We start from the raw sequence: 14762 nt of genomic DNA on the forward strand, positions 1-14762 counted from the left end.
TTTTATACTGTTAATTTGATAAAATATCGTTACGAAAATTTCGCTAGGAATATCATAATTACTTGTGAAATGAGTATTTTCCTGGGTTTTTTGGCCCTGAAACACTACAACCCGGCACACAACATGACACCATCGTCACTAAATTACTTAATATATATTTTTCTTTTTGATTCTCTTATATTTTTCACGTTAAAAAATACAGCAATATGATCTTGGCCGCCTCGGCCGCCTTCGAACTCAAAATTAGTTACGTTTTCTCATATGTAGTCTGCCTCTTTCGCACTTATGGCTTGTTCATATACGTCATGGCTTCCCTTTCGCACACTTCATCTGTCTGTCAAGCGAAGCGACTTACATATCTCTGAGTCGACCGGAGGGGTCAAAATGACAGGCGAACAAAACTTGACAGTTAGAAAAAAGTAAATGAAAAATGTTGATGTTTTCTTATTTATAAAAGGCAGTCAGGATAATTAATAGTACAATAATGCTGACGAGCTGACACTGTGGTTAAAATAGGAATATAGACGATCTGGGACTGTAGTAAAATAATAATAGGACGAGTTAGGAAGGTGACGATTTAGGAATTGTATAGGTATGTTGACGACATGGCATTGTGGACGATTTAAAAAGGTGACGAAATAGGATTGTGGTCGAAGTAGTCCAGAGCCGAGGTAAGTCAGAGTAAGTAATCAAAGTGTAATTTATAGTTTTAACTATAAAACTCCGGTGGAACTCCAAATAAGTGAAGGTAAAAATACTTACCTCTAAATTAAAACAAAAATATTCCTTTGCTAATCCGCGAAATAATTACGTGCGATCAATCAGTGCTAACCCAATATATGTAGTCACTTGAATGAATGTAATGGTTATAATACCTATTTAATAAGTCAGTTGTGTATGGTATCATCAGAAAGAAGTGGAATAGTATAGAATCTATACTCTTCCGCTTCTTTCTATGGATAGACCTTGTGCCTTCTTTGATGAATAACACCTTGCATTATTGTTTGTACATGGACTCATCAAATACTATATCTATAAATTTGACCACAAACCACAATACAAATTACAATTCTCGGTTGTAAAATTGGAGACATTACAGATTAGGGTTTACAGATCCAAGTAGGCACTACTAAATTTAATATTTACTTTCTGCATCATCTCAGCAGTATTATTTTAGGATGTATGCTCATGTAATGAATTAGCATAATAGGGCATCTGGGTTAGTAGTTAGTCATCAAAGGCGAGAAAGCCGGCCGCGGCCGTACATGCACTCCCCAGATTGCAGCCACTGCACCAATGACAAAAACGTATGGACTTGAGTATGTGTACTTCGTTTTTGAATACTTATTTAAACCCTACGGTCACTGGCATTTGTTTTGGTTACTGGTATGAGCAGTAACCGAAACAAATACCAATAGTGGCTGCAATCGGCCCGTTGTGGTTGTTTCCTAGACAGCGAAAATTTCGTAAGTTTTTATAACGATGTGTTAATATTTTTATACTCTGATTTAGAAATCATGATTTCCTGAAAATCCTGGTATAACATAATGCGGTGAAGAATTGAAAGTATAACTCAATTAAAATAAAACTATTTAAAGAATTATATCGTATATTATAATTACATTGTAATTGAAAATACAATAAAAATAGATATTTGCTTTATTTCATGAGCAACTGTCGCTGTAATCAATGACAATATTATATGACACTCAATTGATAATATTTTTGTGAGTGATTGACTGAAAAATATTTTAGCATCCTTATTTATGCCATATCACTAGTATTATTTTTCTACTCGTCGACTGTAATAGTTTAATTAAGATTTCGTATACCAAACTATAATTGCGTACTTTTCATGTATAGGTAACTTAAATAAGGTTCATTTCAATAAGCTGTAGTCCTCTATAAAAAAAATACTAATCACTTGCCGCCGCACTTCCATAGAAAAGCTGCCCGATTCGAAGAATGAGATACGATAAAGATAAGTTCTCATTTAGATATCGTTTGTATGTCGTATAATTGACAGAAGCAGCTTGATTCGGGCAACCAATGTCACTTTACCATGATCGTAGATAGATCTTATTGGGATCACAGCGGAATCGAAATAAACGTCAATTTTGACATGTCGTTTAGTTATCGATCTATTAAAGATCTTCCCAAGATCTTAAATGTGTCTTAATCATTCTTCGAATCGGACCAACGATTAAAGGCATGCGGGTGCGGGGCGCGGGGTCGTGCGGAGTCGCGCGTTTATGTATTTTGTACTACATTTTTGTCTACTAAAATACTTACCAATTTTCATTAATTATTTAGGTTTTATAGTAAAGAAAGTTTTATTTTAGATGACTCTTATAAAAAGTATTGTATACAACCTTATTTAGGCAACTCAGCAAGCTTCGTTGCCTAAACACGGTGCTCGACTGAAAACCTATCTGTTATAGCACGATTGTATAAAATACTATTAACATACATATGCCAAGTCACAGTCAATAGTGACCATGATTTTTTCAAGTATTCTGAAAAGAAAATGTAGGTACTTAGTGTACTTACCTATTTAACAAAAAAATATTGTAAATTTTCTCTACCTTGCTGATTCGGAATACTACTTTAGAAACATATTTTTTATTTGAAGATTTTACCAGTCTAAATATAAATACATAGACCTAGGTAAAGGTACCCGAAAAAAATAATTAAAATCCTGGAAGATAACAAAGTTTCTTTGCAATTTGACACCAATATATTAAAAGTGGACACAATAGGCCACGAAACCTGCAAGTTGTCCATATGTTGAAGGTCGATTTGCCTTTGGTCTGCGATGCACTCAGCTGATGTGACGTACTTAGTTACTGCTAACTGACTGCTACATCGCCTATGTAAATGCGGATGTCATTCCTGATCAAAGCAAGCGCTTGCGGCATGAAATGAATGGAGCAACTTCAGATTGTGACGAAGACTCTCCCTGTAGATCTTGTATCTATTGGGACCAAGTATATGCCGATTATCATGTACCTAACTTGTCTTCAGATTATAAATGCGCTCCGTTAATTGCTTACAGTATGAGTACTTAATGATAAATAAACCTATCTTTAAACATTTTAAATTATCTCATTAAAAGGGGGTGTATTTTAGCCATTGCAGAGCTAATTTATAAATTTTCTGCTCCTACGAACGTTCGAAAGTGAACATTTTGCGTAGGTAAACTTGCTTATTTCAGTGTGGAATGACGCTCAAACCGTAGTTTTTTAGGTTTGTTATCCTATAAGGTACTACGCCACCGCTCTCCGTCTATTTACCGACTATTATTAGTCTATCATTAACCACAACAATTTATTTGCATGTTTTTTTTCTTAAAACAAAATTCCTTGGGGATAGGTACCTTATGAATCATACATGGGTTTATATTTATCTAGATTACTTAGGCTGTTGTGTAATGTTTAGATAGGAAAAACAAAAAGTAAACAACACAAACAGTAAGAAACGCGCAATTATTTTATTTGATATTTAACCAATAAACTTGCGCAAGCAAGCTCCTAAGGTAACCAGCTCAATTAGAGCAAGTTGAAGTTTACACGATCGTTACAGTTTCCTGACTTGAGCTTCGCGTAGTTGCGGTGTGGAAGTACGCGTTACTAAAGGCTTGGCTGCTCAGTAGGATAACCATTTACTGTTACCGTTCATCTGCGCTTCCGGCTGTTTAGAACACTTAACAATTAAAGTAATACCGAACCCCATTGTATTAATTTTACGCGTTTAAATTAAAGCAGTATTTATCATTGTATTAATACAATGAGCTGAAATATCCAGACTTCAACCAAACCGACTTTCAACTTAGTGATTTGTACGAAACTTTTAAGTACCTAAAGGCAATTCTTGATTGTGTTTGCGTATTTTGAAAACAAAGCACTTAAGACAGAAGAAGGTATCTAATATAATGTGTTACCTACTGGCAGTCGCACTAAAGTAAAGTGGCATTAGTTACCATGAGTTAATTAATTTTAGCTGACATCCAATGTGTATGGAAATGGATAGACAGGTTAGACTTGACTAGAAGCGCGATATAAAACTACAATTTATACTTTAGTTTGTCCTTTTAAAAAACAATGGCGTACCATAAAGCATTCTAGACCATTACGGGTTGATCGGTAGCCAGAAGTTTCGTTTGTTTTTTTCAGAATGTAGATAGATGGCGAGCTCAAGGCCTGGAAGATTAATGGTTACATGTTGTCCGTTCTTGTTAGCTCGTATGCTTTTCAGTAACTTTTGCTATAAATAAGTCCAATCAACATGAGGTTTAAGTCAAGTTTACTCCATACTATCAACCTATTAATACAAAATAATATAAAGTAATTCTGTAAGTATTATATTTAAAAGTTTCGCCTTTTTACTACTCAACCGAGCACATACCTACCAAATATAAATGCTAAAGTTGAACATTGGATTATTTACTTTATTTAATTGGCCCCAGTAAATTAGCTTTTTAACACTTTCAGATGTAAAAAAACATGTGGTTTTCGTATGAAAAAAATATGTTGTTCCTCCACATCCAATAAATTTGCTACTCATGTTTGAAGTACTGGCCCCTCAACCATTATTATACAAAGTGGACCTGCTGTACGCTATTACTATTATCTATCTAATAGGTACTTGAACTTACTTCCCAACTATTAACTTCAAGGGTCACCTGCCTATAAAAAAACTTTTCCGTGTAATTACTACGATTACGACGTCGTGTTGAAATGGATGGCCCGTCTTTGTTCCATACGATGATAATGGCCCACTTTAGAGCATTTCCGTTTTTTCTCCTGATAAATGTCTCTCATTTCGGTTGAAATGAATTGAAAAAAATTATGTAGTTTTTCATCGGCTTAATTTGGGCTTCACAATACTTACAGTGATGGACGAAATTCAGTTAATGAGCTAGCATTAGCACCTCATAATTAGCATCACAATAGGGAAAGGTGTGTATAAACATTTTCATAAGGGTATAAAAAGCTGTTAACTTGAAGTATCTTAATAAAATGCTAAGGTGTTGTCGCAGCAGTTATATGGCATGACTGTAATGAGCGTAAGTATGATGAATGACAATCTCAAGCATATTTTCCTTCCTATCACTTAACTCATTTTAAAGGTACCTAGTTACAGATTTTAATAAGAGGTAGCATAGTTTGGGACTACATATAGGATAGAATAGAATATTTTTTTTATTCGTAAACACAAACGAGACAAATATGCAGTGTGTATTTTTGATAACCACTACTTAAACTAGACGTAGGTTTTAGTGCTATAAAACAAATCTAAAAGATTTTTCTTTTTATATAGTCTTAACTACCCCCGCCCGCCTGTTTTCTGCTATAGTCTAAGTTGTATGTTTAATTTGTATGTCATCATGTTCTTTTCATATTGGTGAGCAATAAAGAATATTTGTATTGTATTGTAACTAATACATTTACATAAATTATTTACCAGATGCAGTGATAAAGGCTCCTTCAGTGAACAGTTTCAAAAACAGACTTGAGAAACATTTAAATATATAAGTGTAGTGATATACACGCATAAGGTCTCAGCTGCTTGTGTTTCTTCTTTGACCTTAACATCCAACCGGACTGGAATTCAAGATATTCCGGAGGTAAAATAAGGACAGGTAAAGTACCCATTAGGAGAATTCCTGGTAATTTCGTCTCGCTCTCTAGCTTTCTACTTCGTGAAATCAAACTGCACAAATCTTGGCAGAATGTCATGTCATCGGACATGTTTCTCATAAACAAAATTAAAATAATCATCGCTTGTTTTCATCGCTGCATGAGCGCTAAGGGTGGTATTTTCTTCTTACCTTCGAAAATATCTAAAGTTGCCGGCATTGCCTTGAACACTGTTAAAAATTTTAACCTCCAGGTTTTGTAACATTGGAACTATTGGGATTCTAATTTCCCTATTTGAATTTTAAAATTAATGGAGATTAATAGAGATTAAGTTCATATCAATCATATCTCTGTTTACATTTTTTTTGTCCTAGTAACTGTTGTTTAGTAACAACAGTTACTAGGTAACAACATTATGAATAAAGATAGGTCTTAACATACGAGGTATATGCAACATTCTTAATGTTGTATTCATGCCTCTAAATTGTATAAATTTTATAGTAATATCTGGTGATGTAGTTTGCACAATCGGAACTTTATGCAAAAAAAAGTTATCGGATCCCATTGATAGAAATCGTCGCCATCTTTACTAATGTTAACTACAATTCTAAGTGTCGCCCCTCTGGTAACCACAAAAACAAACACCTACGAGACTTATTTGTTAACTACCATGTCAATAACCGGTGTTCTATTACCCATACAGTCCGGCAAACCGAAAACAGTTTCACTAAGTAAATTAAATACAAAATCTAATCATAATCAGCCGTAACGTAATACGTATACACAGGGGGCGCAAAATAAATAACTGTAAACGAAAACTTATGGTCCATGAAAAAAGGAGGCCATTTATCCCCATTCTTTACACCCTTACTTTCCTAGTCCCCGTAAATAAGTAACATTATTCATGATTGAATAAGTAAATGAATAGTGCTTACGTGAAACAAACAAGTAAGTAATCTTAAATAAAAGAAAAACAAATATCGAGGTCGCCCTACGATTTTCCGTTAAGCATTTTCCCGATGCGTATCGCGATATATTCCACAGAGTGCTCATTCCAAAGCCCATTAAACAAGGGAAAGCTATCATTGTATCCATTCCCGCCGCTTAAGACGAACACAATGAGCACATTTTGGAGGTTAAAGATATGTGTACCGGAGCACTCGTTAACAGTGTATTTTAGAGTCGGTAGCGGCGTCGAGCGGAAATACTGACATTCGACGTTGACAAGACAGCTGTAAACCGCGAAATATCTTGATTACATCTGAATTATAAATTTTATTTGTATTTCTTGGTAAATAATCAATATATAGGTATTTGTGCTTAAACTGAAGTTAAAATACTAAATATCATCAACTAAGTTTGGCTAACTTGGGTGTAATTCTTCATTAAGGTCTAGTGTCTAGACTAAAAGTTAGCTCTGAATTTTCGCTTGAATATTCAAAATATGAAGTTTAAGCATGTAAGTACTTACTTAAACGATTACTTACTAAAACAATCAAAATTATTATGGCATAAACACATATCTACTGTTTGATGGCGTTCAGGTGAATTTATTTGTTTAAAAATTCAAAAACCGACTTCTGTCAAACATCATTTGCCAAGGGAGGGGGAACTCTTCATGATTCTGCTTGGTGATCGGATGTGTAGACTGTAGAAATCGGGTTGCTCCTGATAACCGTTAACGATGATTTGTCTGTTGCAGAAGAACAAACTCGCTTTTTACAGTTTGTACATGTATATTCACGGAAGATAATGAACACCTTGACGTCAGAGCGATGCCAGAGTTTCCTATCACATCATTGCGTCGATTGCGCTGTCGTCACGGTGTACTCGTACTTCCGTTTGGCCAAAATACTTTTCGCCAAATTTCATTTCCCAATAAACATATCGCAATAGTTTCATTTCCCAAATGAATCTTTGGCAAATTTACACTTCGCAAATAATTTGCTTGGTCCAATTATCATTTGGCTTTATTATACTTTGTCAAATTTTATTAAGACAAAAACTTATTTAGCAAACGTTTTTGAACCCTTTATAAGGCAGACACGATTTGTAAACCACTTCGTTAATAAACATTTACGGAGAAAAACATCCTCATTTTTATTTAACTATAATGGTATTATATAGCGAATATATCAGGCTTTCTTTCCACATTCATACTTTTTCGGTCAGTATTTAATTTCAGTGTAATTAATTAATCTATAGTATGTGGTCAATTTATACACTATGCTTATCAAGGGAAGCAAGCTATTGTCATTAATTCCATTATACAATAACTTTACTACGTTGTTTGTAGTGTCAGGAAAGTGTATCATTTGCAACTTAAGATTAATAAAATTATAAAAGGTTACATGCTATATCGATAAGTATGTCAATGTCAATGAATAGGTGTATTGGAAACAGATCATCTGAAAACTCAAGTGCCCTAACAGGCTGAGCTGAGTGCATATATTGACCACATGTTTTTCTTAATGATTTCGTTTTTTTGCTGTAGATGTGTTCCCCAGTGCATAACAAACATGGTAGTGTATTTAACTTTCACGTAGCATATCTGTATAACTGTAGCCTTATAATGCGTTAAAGGCAAAACTTTTCCTAATTCCAAAAAAAATGTTTGATCACTTCGCAAATTTGGCAAATAGGCATCTCTATTTAAACATGTTTTTTTTTGTTGTGTTAGCGTTTTTATTTTGTTATATAATTTCTACTCAGATTAACGAGTTTGTTCCCTTTTTTCAGAGAAAAACCTGCCCCATTTTTTTTGTCTTCTTCATAGAAGATCTAACGGGCAAATAAAAATTATATGAAATTTTGGAGACACGTTTTTGTCGTATTATTATTAGGATCGAAAGATCTCATGATTCTGACTGGAAATAATATAAGTATTTACAATACAAGTTGGGGGTGTCTATGAAGAAATATGTAATGATAATTTATTTTATAATATAGGTATGAAACTATACAGGCATTCCAAAGTATAAAATATATTTAATTTCAAAAATAATGAAACTGTATAATACAGTATCTACCAAAAAGATTTACTATTTAAAGTAATGGCTAAAACATATTTTATACAATATTTTTTTGCATGAAAATTTAAATCCATATTAATTTACATCATCATCATCAGTTCTGCAAACGTGGACCTACCTACACATAAATACATTTCATGGTGGTCGAAACAGACCGACTGCAACTGACAATTACGGAATGGCTACTAGACAAATGTTTTTACTCAGTAAAGAACTATTTAGCAAATGTACCAAATATCTAATTGTCAAGAATTATACTATACAATTGTTACCTATTGTTTTGACTTGTAAATAATTATTGTTAAATTATGCACGCCTTCGCTGGTAGAACATAAGACCCTTTTTTTTTATGCTATCACTTTATGTAATTTAACTATGTTCTTGCAATAAATTATATTGATTGATTGATTGACTTCTATTTGAATGAAAACTCAAAACAGCGTCAGCGTCAGCGTCTTTGAGTCAGCGTGCGGTTTCCATATATATTGCAGTCGGTTGCAGTCCGTCTCTATTGGCCCTAAGTAGGATCCTAAAAAAATGTTTCTAGCTAGTGCAGTCAGACTCTTACTAAGCGCAGTTACACCTTTACGATTTAGGATTCTGACACATCCACATCTGCAGTTACAAAACCGCGTTTAGTAACTGCACTAACTAAAAGCCATTATTTTAGGATCCTGGTTAGGATGCCAGATAAGACGACGTAAGGTGTGTATTTAACATGTCTAAGTGCTTAAAATGCTTTACACACCTTACTTAATTCAGTCTTCCTAACTAGCATCCTATCTAGTTTCCTAACTAAGATACAGAAAAGTTTACCAGTCACACTACACTGAATTGTTTACTGAATCTTAATAACTGAATTTTTATTTTATTTCCTTATAAATATATGTAATTCCAAAAGTTTATTAGAGATACGACGAGATATTAACGGTTATGGTTCACCAAATCCCACCCGTTCGCGTAAAATTAAGATTATCATACATTTTATAAATATGATACCAAAAATGATGAAAATTTTTCAACTAAAAGCAAAAATAAAAATACTCGCAATGAAGGAAAAATAATATAAATACTATAGCTCTCGTAGAGATCTAAATCGTATGCCATGCAATATTTGACATTACTTATAGATTTGACTAAGTAATATTTGGTAAAATGAAACATGACTAAGTAATTTTTTGCCAAACAATAACTTGCCATAAAAGGGTTTGCTAACTGTAAGATTGGGAATAGTTGTTTTGCCGAACATTTTCTTGGGAAATGATAATTTGGGTATATTAGTTTGGGAAGTTTTAGATCTATGTGGGGAAGTGATACTTTGGGAAAAGTTTTTTGGCCATTCATTAGTAAACCCGCCGTCACATATGCCCTGCCCCCCAATATAATGTAATGTATATTGTAGAAGTAGATATTTCTTTAATGAGCTAGTAAAAACATATAAGTAGTTCTTTATGGCAGTAAGAAACTGTTTTCACGGGACGCTGATTTCTTTGTAGATAGTCTAAAATATTTACCGCCGGCAGACCTGACCAGATTTACAAAATTTATTTTCTTCATCATGCAACCGTCTATGATTTGACCAAGGATCCGTTACAACTGTGTGTAAACTGAGGTCACTCTTAAACCATTGCACACGAGGCGATGCGTTCGGCAAGTGTTGTGGAGGCTCCTTCCAACCACAGCCGTGTTTACGAAAGTAAAGGATTGTAATAAATCACGTGTAAAAGGTTCATTGTTGCTTTTGCGCGAGGAACGCACAGGAAGCGAAGGGCAACCACATTTCCACTAGCCTGAGGGATTGCCCGACCCGCCCTTCTAACACGCTAAATAATAATAATGTTTTGTTGCAATGGTCTTTATGTAGTTTTACGTAGTTCTTAAAATAAATGGAATGCATTTGGAATTAACAATAAAGCCTGGATATATGTGCTGTCATGTCAGAGACGATAATAATAGCCAGGGGAACTTGTTAAATAAATACAATACGTAATGCGATATAAAATCACGCGATTTTTTTTTTATAGGATAGGTTGATGAAAAAACGGAAAACGTGTCCAAGAACAAAGAACAACATCCCTGATGTAGCCTTGACATAGGTACCCTGTTGCAACTTGGAGACATAATAATTCTAAAAATACGAAAAGAAATATTTGTCAGTAGAAAATGGCGGTAAATTAAAATTTTGTATGAGATTATTTCTCTTCGTAATTTTATATTCAAGGAAAAACGGAAAAAGTTGCGCTTCCGTAGCTCAATTGGTTAAGAGCAACGCACGGATTGCGGAGTTTGCGGGTTTAAGCCTTTTTTTTACGCAAGGGTAAATGCATTTACGCATCTCACCCCCGGGCTGGGGAAGCCCATTGGAGGGTGGTATGTGGGACTCGCTCCTCCCGTAACTCCCTCTGTTAGCCAGAGGAAGGGGAGGAGAATACCCACTAACATCCCCTCCGGCGTCACCCTCTTTGCCGTTAGGGGAGCGTCATGGGATCGCTTGCGGCATTCTATCCGCGACGCCCCCTGGCACCCCGATCGACCTGTGTCGGACACCCGCGCCGATGAGAAAGAGAACCAGGACGCTTGGCTCTCCTCCCAGACGTGCAGAGCCGTTCCGTGTGGGCCCCCAACCCACTGGCACTGGTTCTACGAGGGGGAGGAACTAGCTGTTGGCTAGGGCATATTGCCTACGTCTCCTCCCTCTCCGCCTACGCCGGAGCGGTGGCGCATCTGCACTATCTTCGCGCAACCGCTCCGCTGCTTCCTTTTGGAAAATCACAGTTTCGCAAAAGGCCTCAACTTCCTTCCATGTCCTCTTGCTGCGCAACATGGCCGACATGACGTTGTGCAGCGAGAGGTCCCCACTCGTGATTTCCGCGGCCACCACCATGTTTTGGTGTTCCACAGCCCATCGCCTGCACGATTCAAGTGTGTGCTGGGCCGTGTCGTCCTCGTATCCACATTCGTGGCAGATTGTCGTTGGCTCCCTCTTAATTTCATGCAGGTAATGACCGAAGCAACCGTGTCCGGTCATTACCTGCGTCAACATGTAGCTGGGCACCCCGTGTTCTCTATAGAGCCACTGGTCAAATGACGGGAGGAGAGCCCCTATACTGCGGACTCCATAGGAGGAGTCCTCCAGGTCATTCTTCCAGCGGTCCTTCAGTCTCTCGACAGCCTGTCGTTGCTCTCTCTCCGCCTCTTCTGGGTAGAGGCGTTCCCCGCGCGCTATGGCCTCTGCTCTCCCTTACCCTAGATACCCTTATTATGCGCAAGGCCACCACCCTCTGCGGACGCCTTAGGAGAGGCTTGGCCTTAGCCGAGAGCCTGTCTGCCCAAATTGGTGCCCCGCATAAGGCCATGCTCCAAACAACGCCCGCGTACAAGCGCCGACAAGGGGCTTTCGGCTCACCCACATTTGGTAATAGCCGGCTAAGGGCTGAGGCAGCCCCCACGATTCGGGGCGCTAACCTGAGGAAATGCTGTTCAAAATTCCACCTCCGATCAAGAACAAGACCCAGGTACTTCATGTGTGCCTTGACCGGAACCCCCTCACCTGCAACAGCTATAGTTAAGTCCTCAGGTAGCGTCCATCCAGGTCCCCCGAACACAATTGCTTCAGTCTTCGGGAGGGGCACACTCAATTCTAGGCGTTCGATGCGACCCACTGACATCTCTGTCGCTACCGCCGGTCTGAACAAGGTATCTTCCATGTCCCTTCCCCGCACAGCCACCATGGTGTCGTCTGCATAGCAGATAGTGATCGTGCGGGGAAGCTGGGGGGCCCAGTAGGTATGGCCCAGTCATACCCTATATTCCACAGCAGGGGGCCCAGCACAAACCCTTGTGGGACTCCGCACATCATGGCCCTCTTGCTCAGGCCATCCGGAGTGATGTACAGTATCACCCTGTCTTTGAGGTAGTGCTCCACGTTTTTTTTTTATGTAGAGGGGCACACCGTGGTACTTGAGTACCTCCCTTATCACCGCATATGAGAGGGAGCCAAAAGCATTGGCGATGTCCAACGATACCGCTACGACTCCCTCTTTCTTTACAGCCGCTCCCTCACAGTACCTCCTCTGTGTGCTGAGGGCGTCTAATGTAGATCGCAAGTGCTTGCTGATGCGGGAGACCAGGATGCGTTCAAACGCTTTTCCAGTCCCATCAAGTAGCAGAAGAAGGCGGTACCGAGACGGGGAATCCGCTGGTCGGCCCTCTTTACGGAGGAGGCACAGTTTTCCCTCCTTCCACACTTTCGGGAATCTTCCTTCTTTGAGGCAGTCCCCGAATAGCTCCCTAAGCTGTCCTCCAAGTTGTTTTAAGGCCAGAAAAAGCACTTTCCCGGGTACGCCGTCCGGGCCCGGCGCCTTATTGCCCGACCTCAGGCGGTCCATCGCCCATAACATCTCGTCGTCCGTGACTGGTGGGGCAACAGTTAGCTCCTCCTCCGCCGCTAATGGGAAGGCCATAGCTGGGGGGTTGAAATCTGGTGCTGTCGGGAAGAGGCCCTCAACAGCTCTGGTAAGGAGTTCTGACCTCATGGTTCAAGTTGTGCCGGAAGCGTAACTTTTTCAATTTTTTCCTTTAATATAAAATTTGGAGTATCGCTCGCAGACGTATCTGCTTGTTAATAAATTATTTCTCTTCGTGCCTGCATTTTTTAATATTTTAAATTTGTCGCACCGGCTGTGCGACATGTATCTATATCAGCGGTTGTAGTAACAACCGCTGATATAGATACATGATACGTATTTTTCAACCAATACACTATTAACGTCTTCCCTTAAGAGGAAAGTGGAGCTCAGATTAGACAATTTCAGGTGAATTATCCGTCGCCCTGTGTCAATGTCAGGGGCGGCTCCGCACGGCGAGAGTGTGTAATAGCAAGCCACGAATTAGATCTGATCACGATCTAATTCGTGGCTTCTTATTAAAATCAGAAAAAGCCTGGTACTCTTCGTTACCGCAACGAGGCGTTTACTTATTCCCTAAATTCACACTGAATCACAATGATTTAACGTTTTAATTTTAGTTTACTTAACTCAATATTCTTCTACCACCTGCATCCACATTAACATTTCGCGCTACTAGAGGCGAGAAATGAAACGTGTTGTTAGTTTCACGTACAGTGTTGCGGATAACAAACTATTTCGGAGATTATCCGGATATGCAAGGCTGCATTGGGTTCGTTAGCCCACTATTTTGCTCACACAGTGTATGAATGCCATTCAGCCCGAATGGAATTCATACCCCAAAAAACTGTGCCTAATCGCATGGTCACTTGTCGATCCATGCCTTTACTACCTACTGTGTGAAAACTTCAAAACGTGTTATTAGAATGGCTTCGCCATAACCTTTTTTAGATTATAGCCATATCTGCAGCACTGCATATTGCATTCACAGACTATTTTAACAAAACTAATTTAATAGGGTGGAAATAGTAGATTGTACAATAACGGCATAAAGCGATTCATTTCCAGTCCACGTCCAGGGTAAAAATGGACATTTTTGTCTGAGTTATAACCCTCGCAAAGCTCAAGATTCCACTTCTCGAACCACTAGCTACGCTCGTGGTTCAGTTTTGGAATCTTTCGTTTTCTCGGGTATCAATATTAGCACGAGCGGTTAAACAAAACAAATAACTATTGTTAACAAATAATTATCACTCAAAATCATCATTTAAAAGTAAATTCTACCAGCTAACATAAGAAACAACTAAAAATTACTTTGCCCCACATGTGGATAAAATGCAACTTTCTCGTTAGTTTTTGAACAATCAAGAGGGCCTTTAACAGTGTGGTGAAAATAACTATTCCACTTTTGTATAAATTTATGAGCCACGGGGACTAAATGGTGTCACACTCGTGAATAGACAAAGAGAGACAATTGACTTCAACAATTAATTAAGTAGAAATTAAAGTATATCGTGGAAGAAGGTAACTACACATTATTACACAACTTAAATTTATCAGCACATTTTTGTTATCACGTTTTGTTTCTGGCATTAAAATGTAAATCATGATATCTTAGAATAAGTGCGCATAAAGGTTATGCGTCGTAAAGGAAGGGTTTCATTCATAAATATGTAACTTTACCG

The 14762-nt window shown here is 37.9% G+C and overlaps 1 protein-coding gene across 1 annotated transcript; it reads right to left on the reverse strand.

Annotated features, from left to right (window-relative positions):
- Positions 1-11327: 11327 nt before the first annotated feature.
- On the reverse strand, positions 11328-12402 carry LOC133526627 (uncharacterized). Its single transcript, XM_061863318.1, has 2 exons — positions 12222-12402; positions 11328-11911 (listed from the first exon to the last, which is right to left on the reverse strand). The coding sequence occupies exons 1-2, from the start codon at positions 12400-12402 to the stop codon at positions 11328-11330; spliced, it is 765 nt and encodes a 254-aa protein (XP_061719302.1).
- Positions 12403-14762: the final 2360 nt, after the last annotated feature.

This window comes from Cydia pomonella, chromosome 16 (assembly GCF_033807575.1).
Source record: "Cydia pomonella isolate Wapato2018A chromosome 16, ilCydPomo1, whole genome shotgun sequence".
Classification (NCBI taxonomy): Eukaryota; Metazoa; Arthropoda; class Insecta; order Lepidoptera; family Tortricidae; genus Cydia; species Cydia pomonella.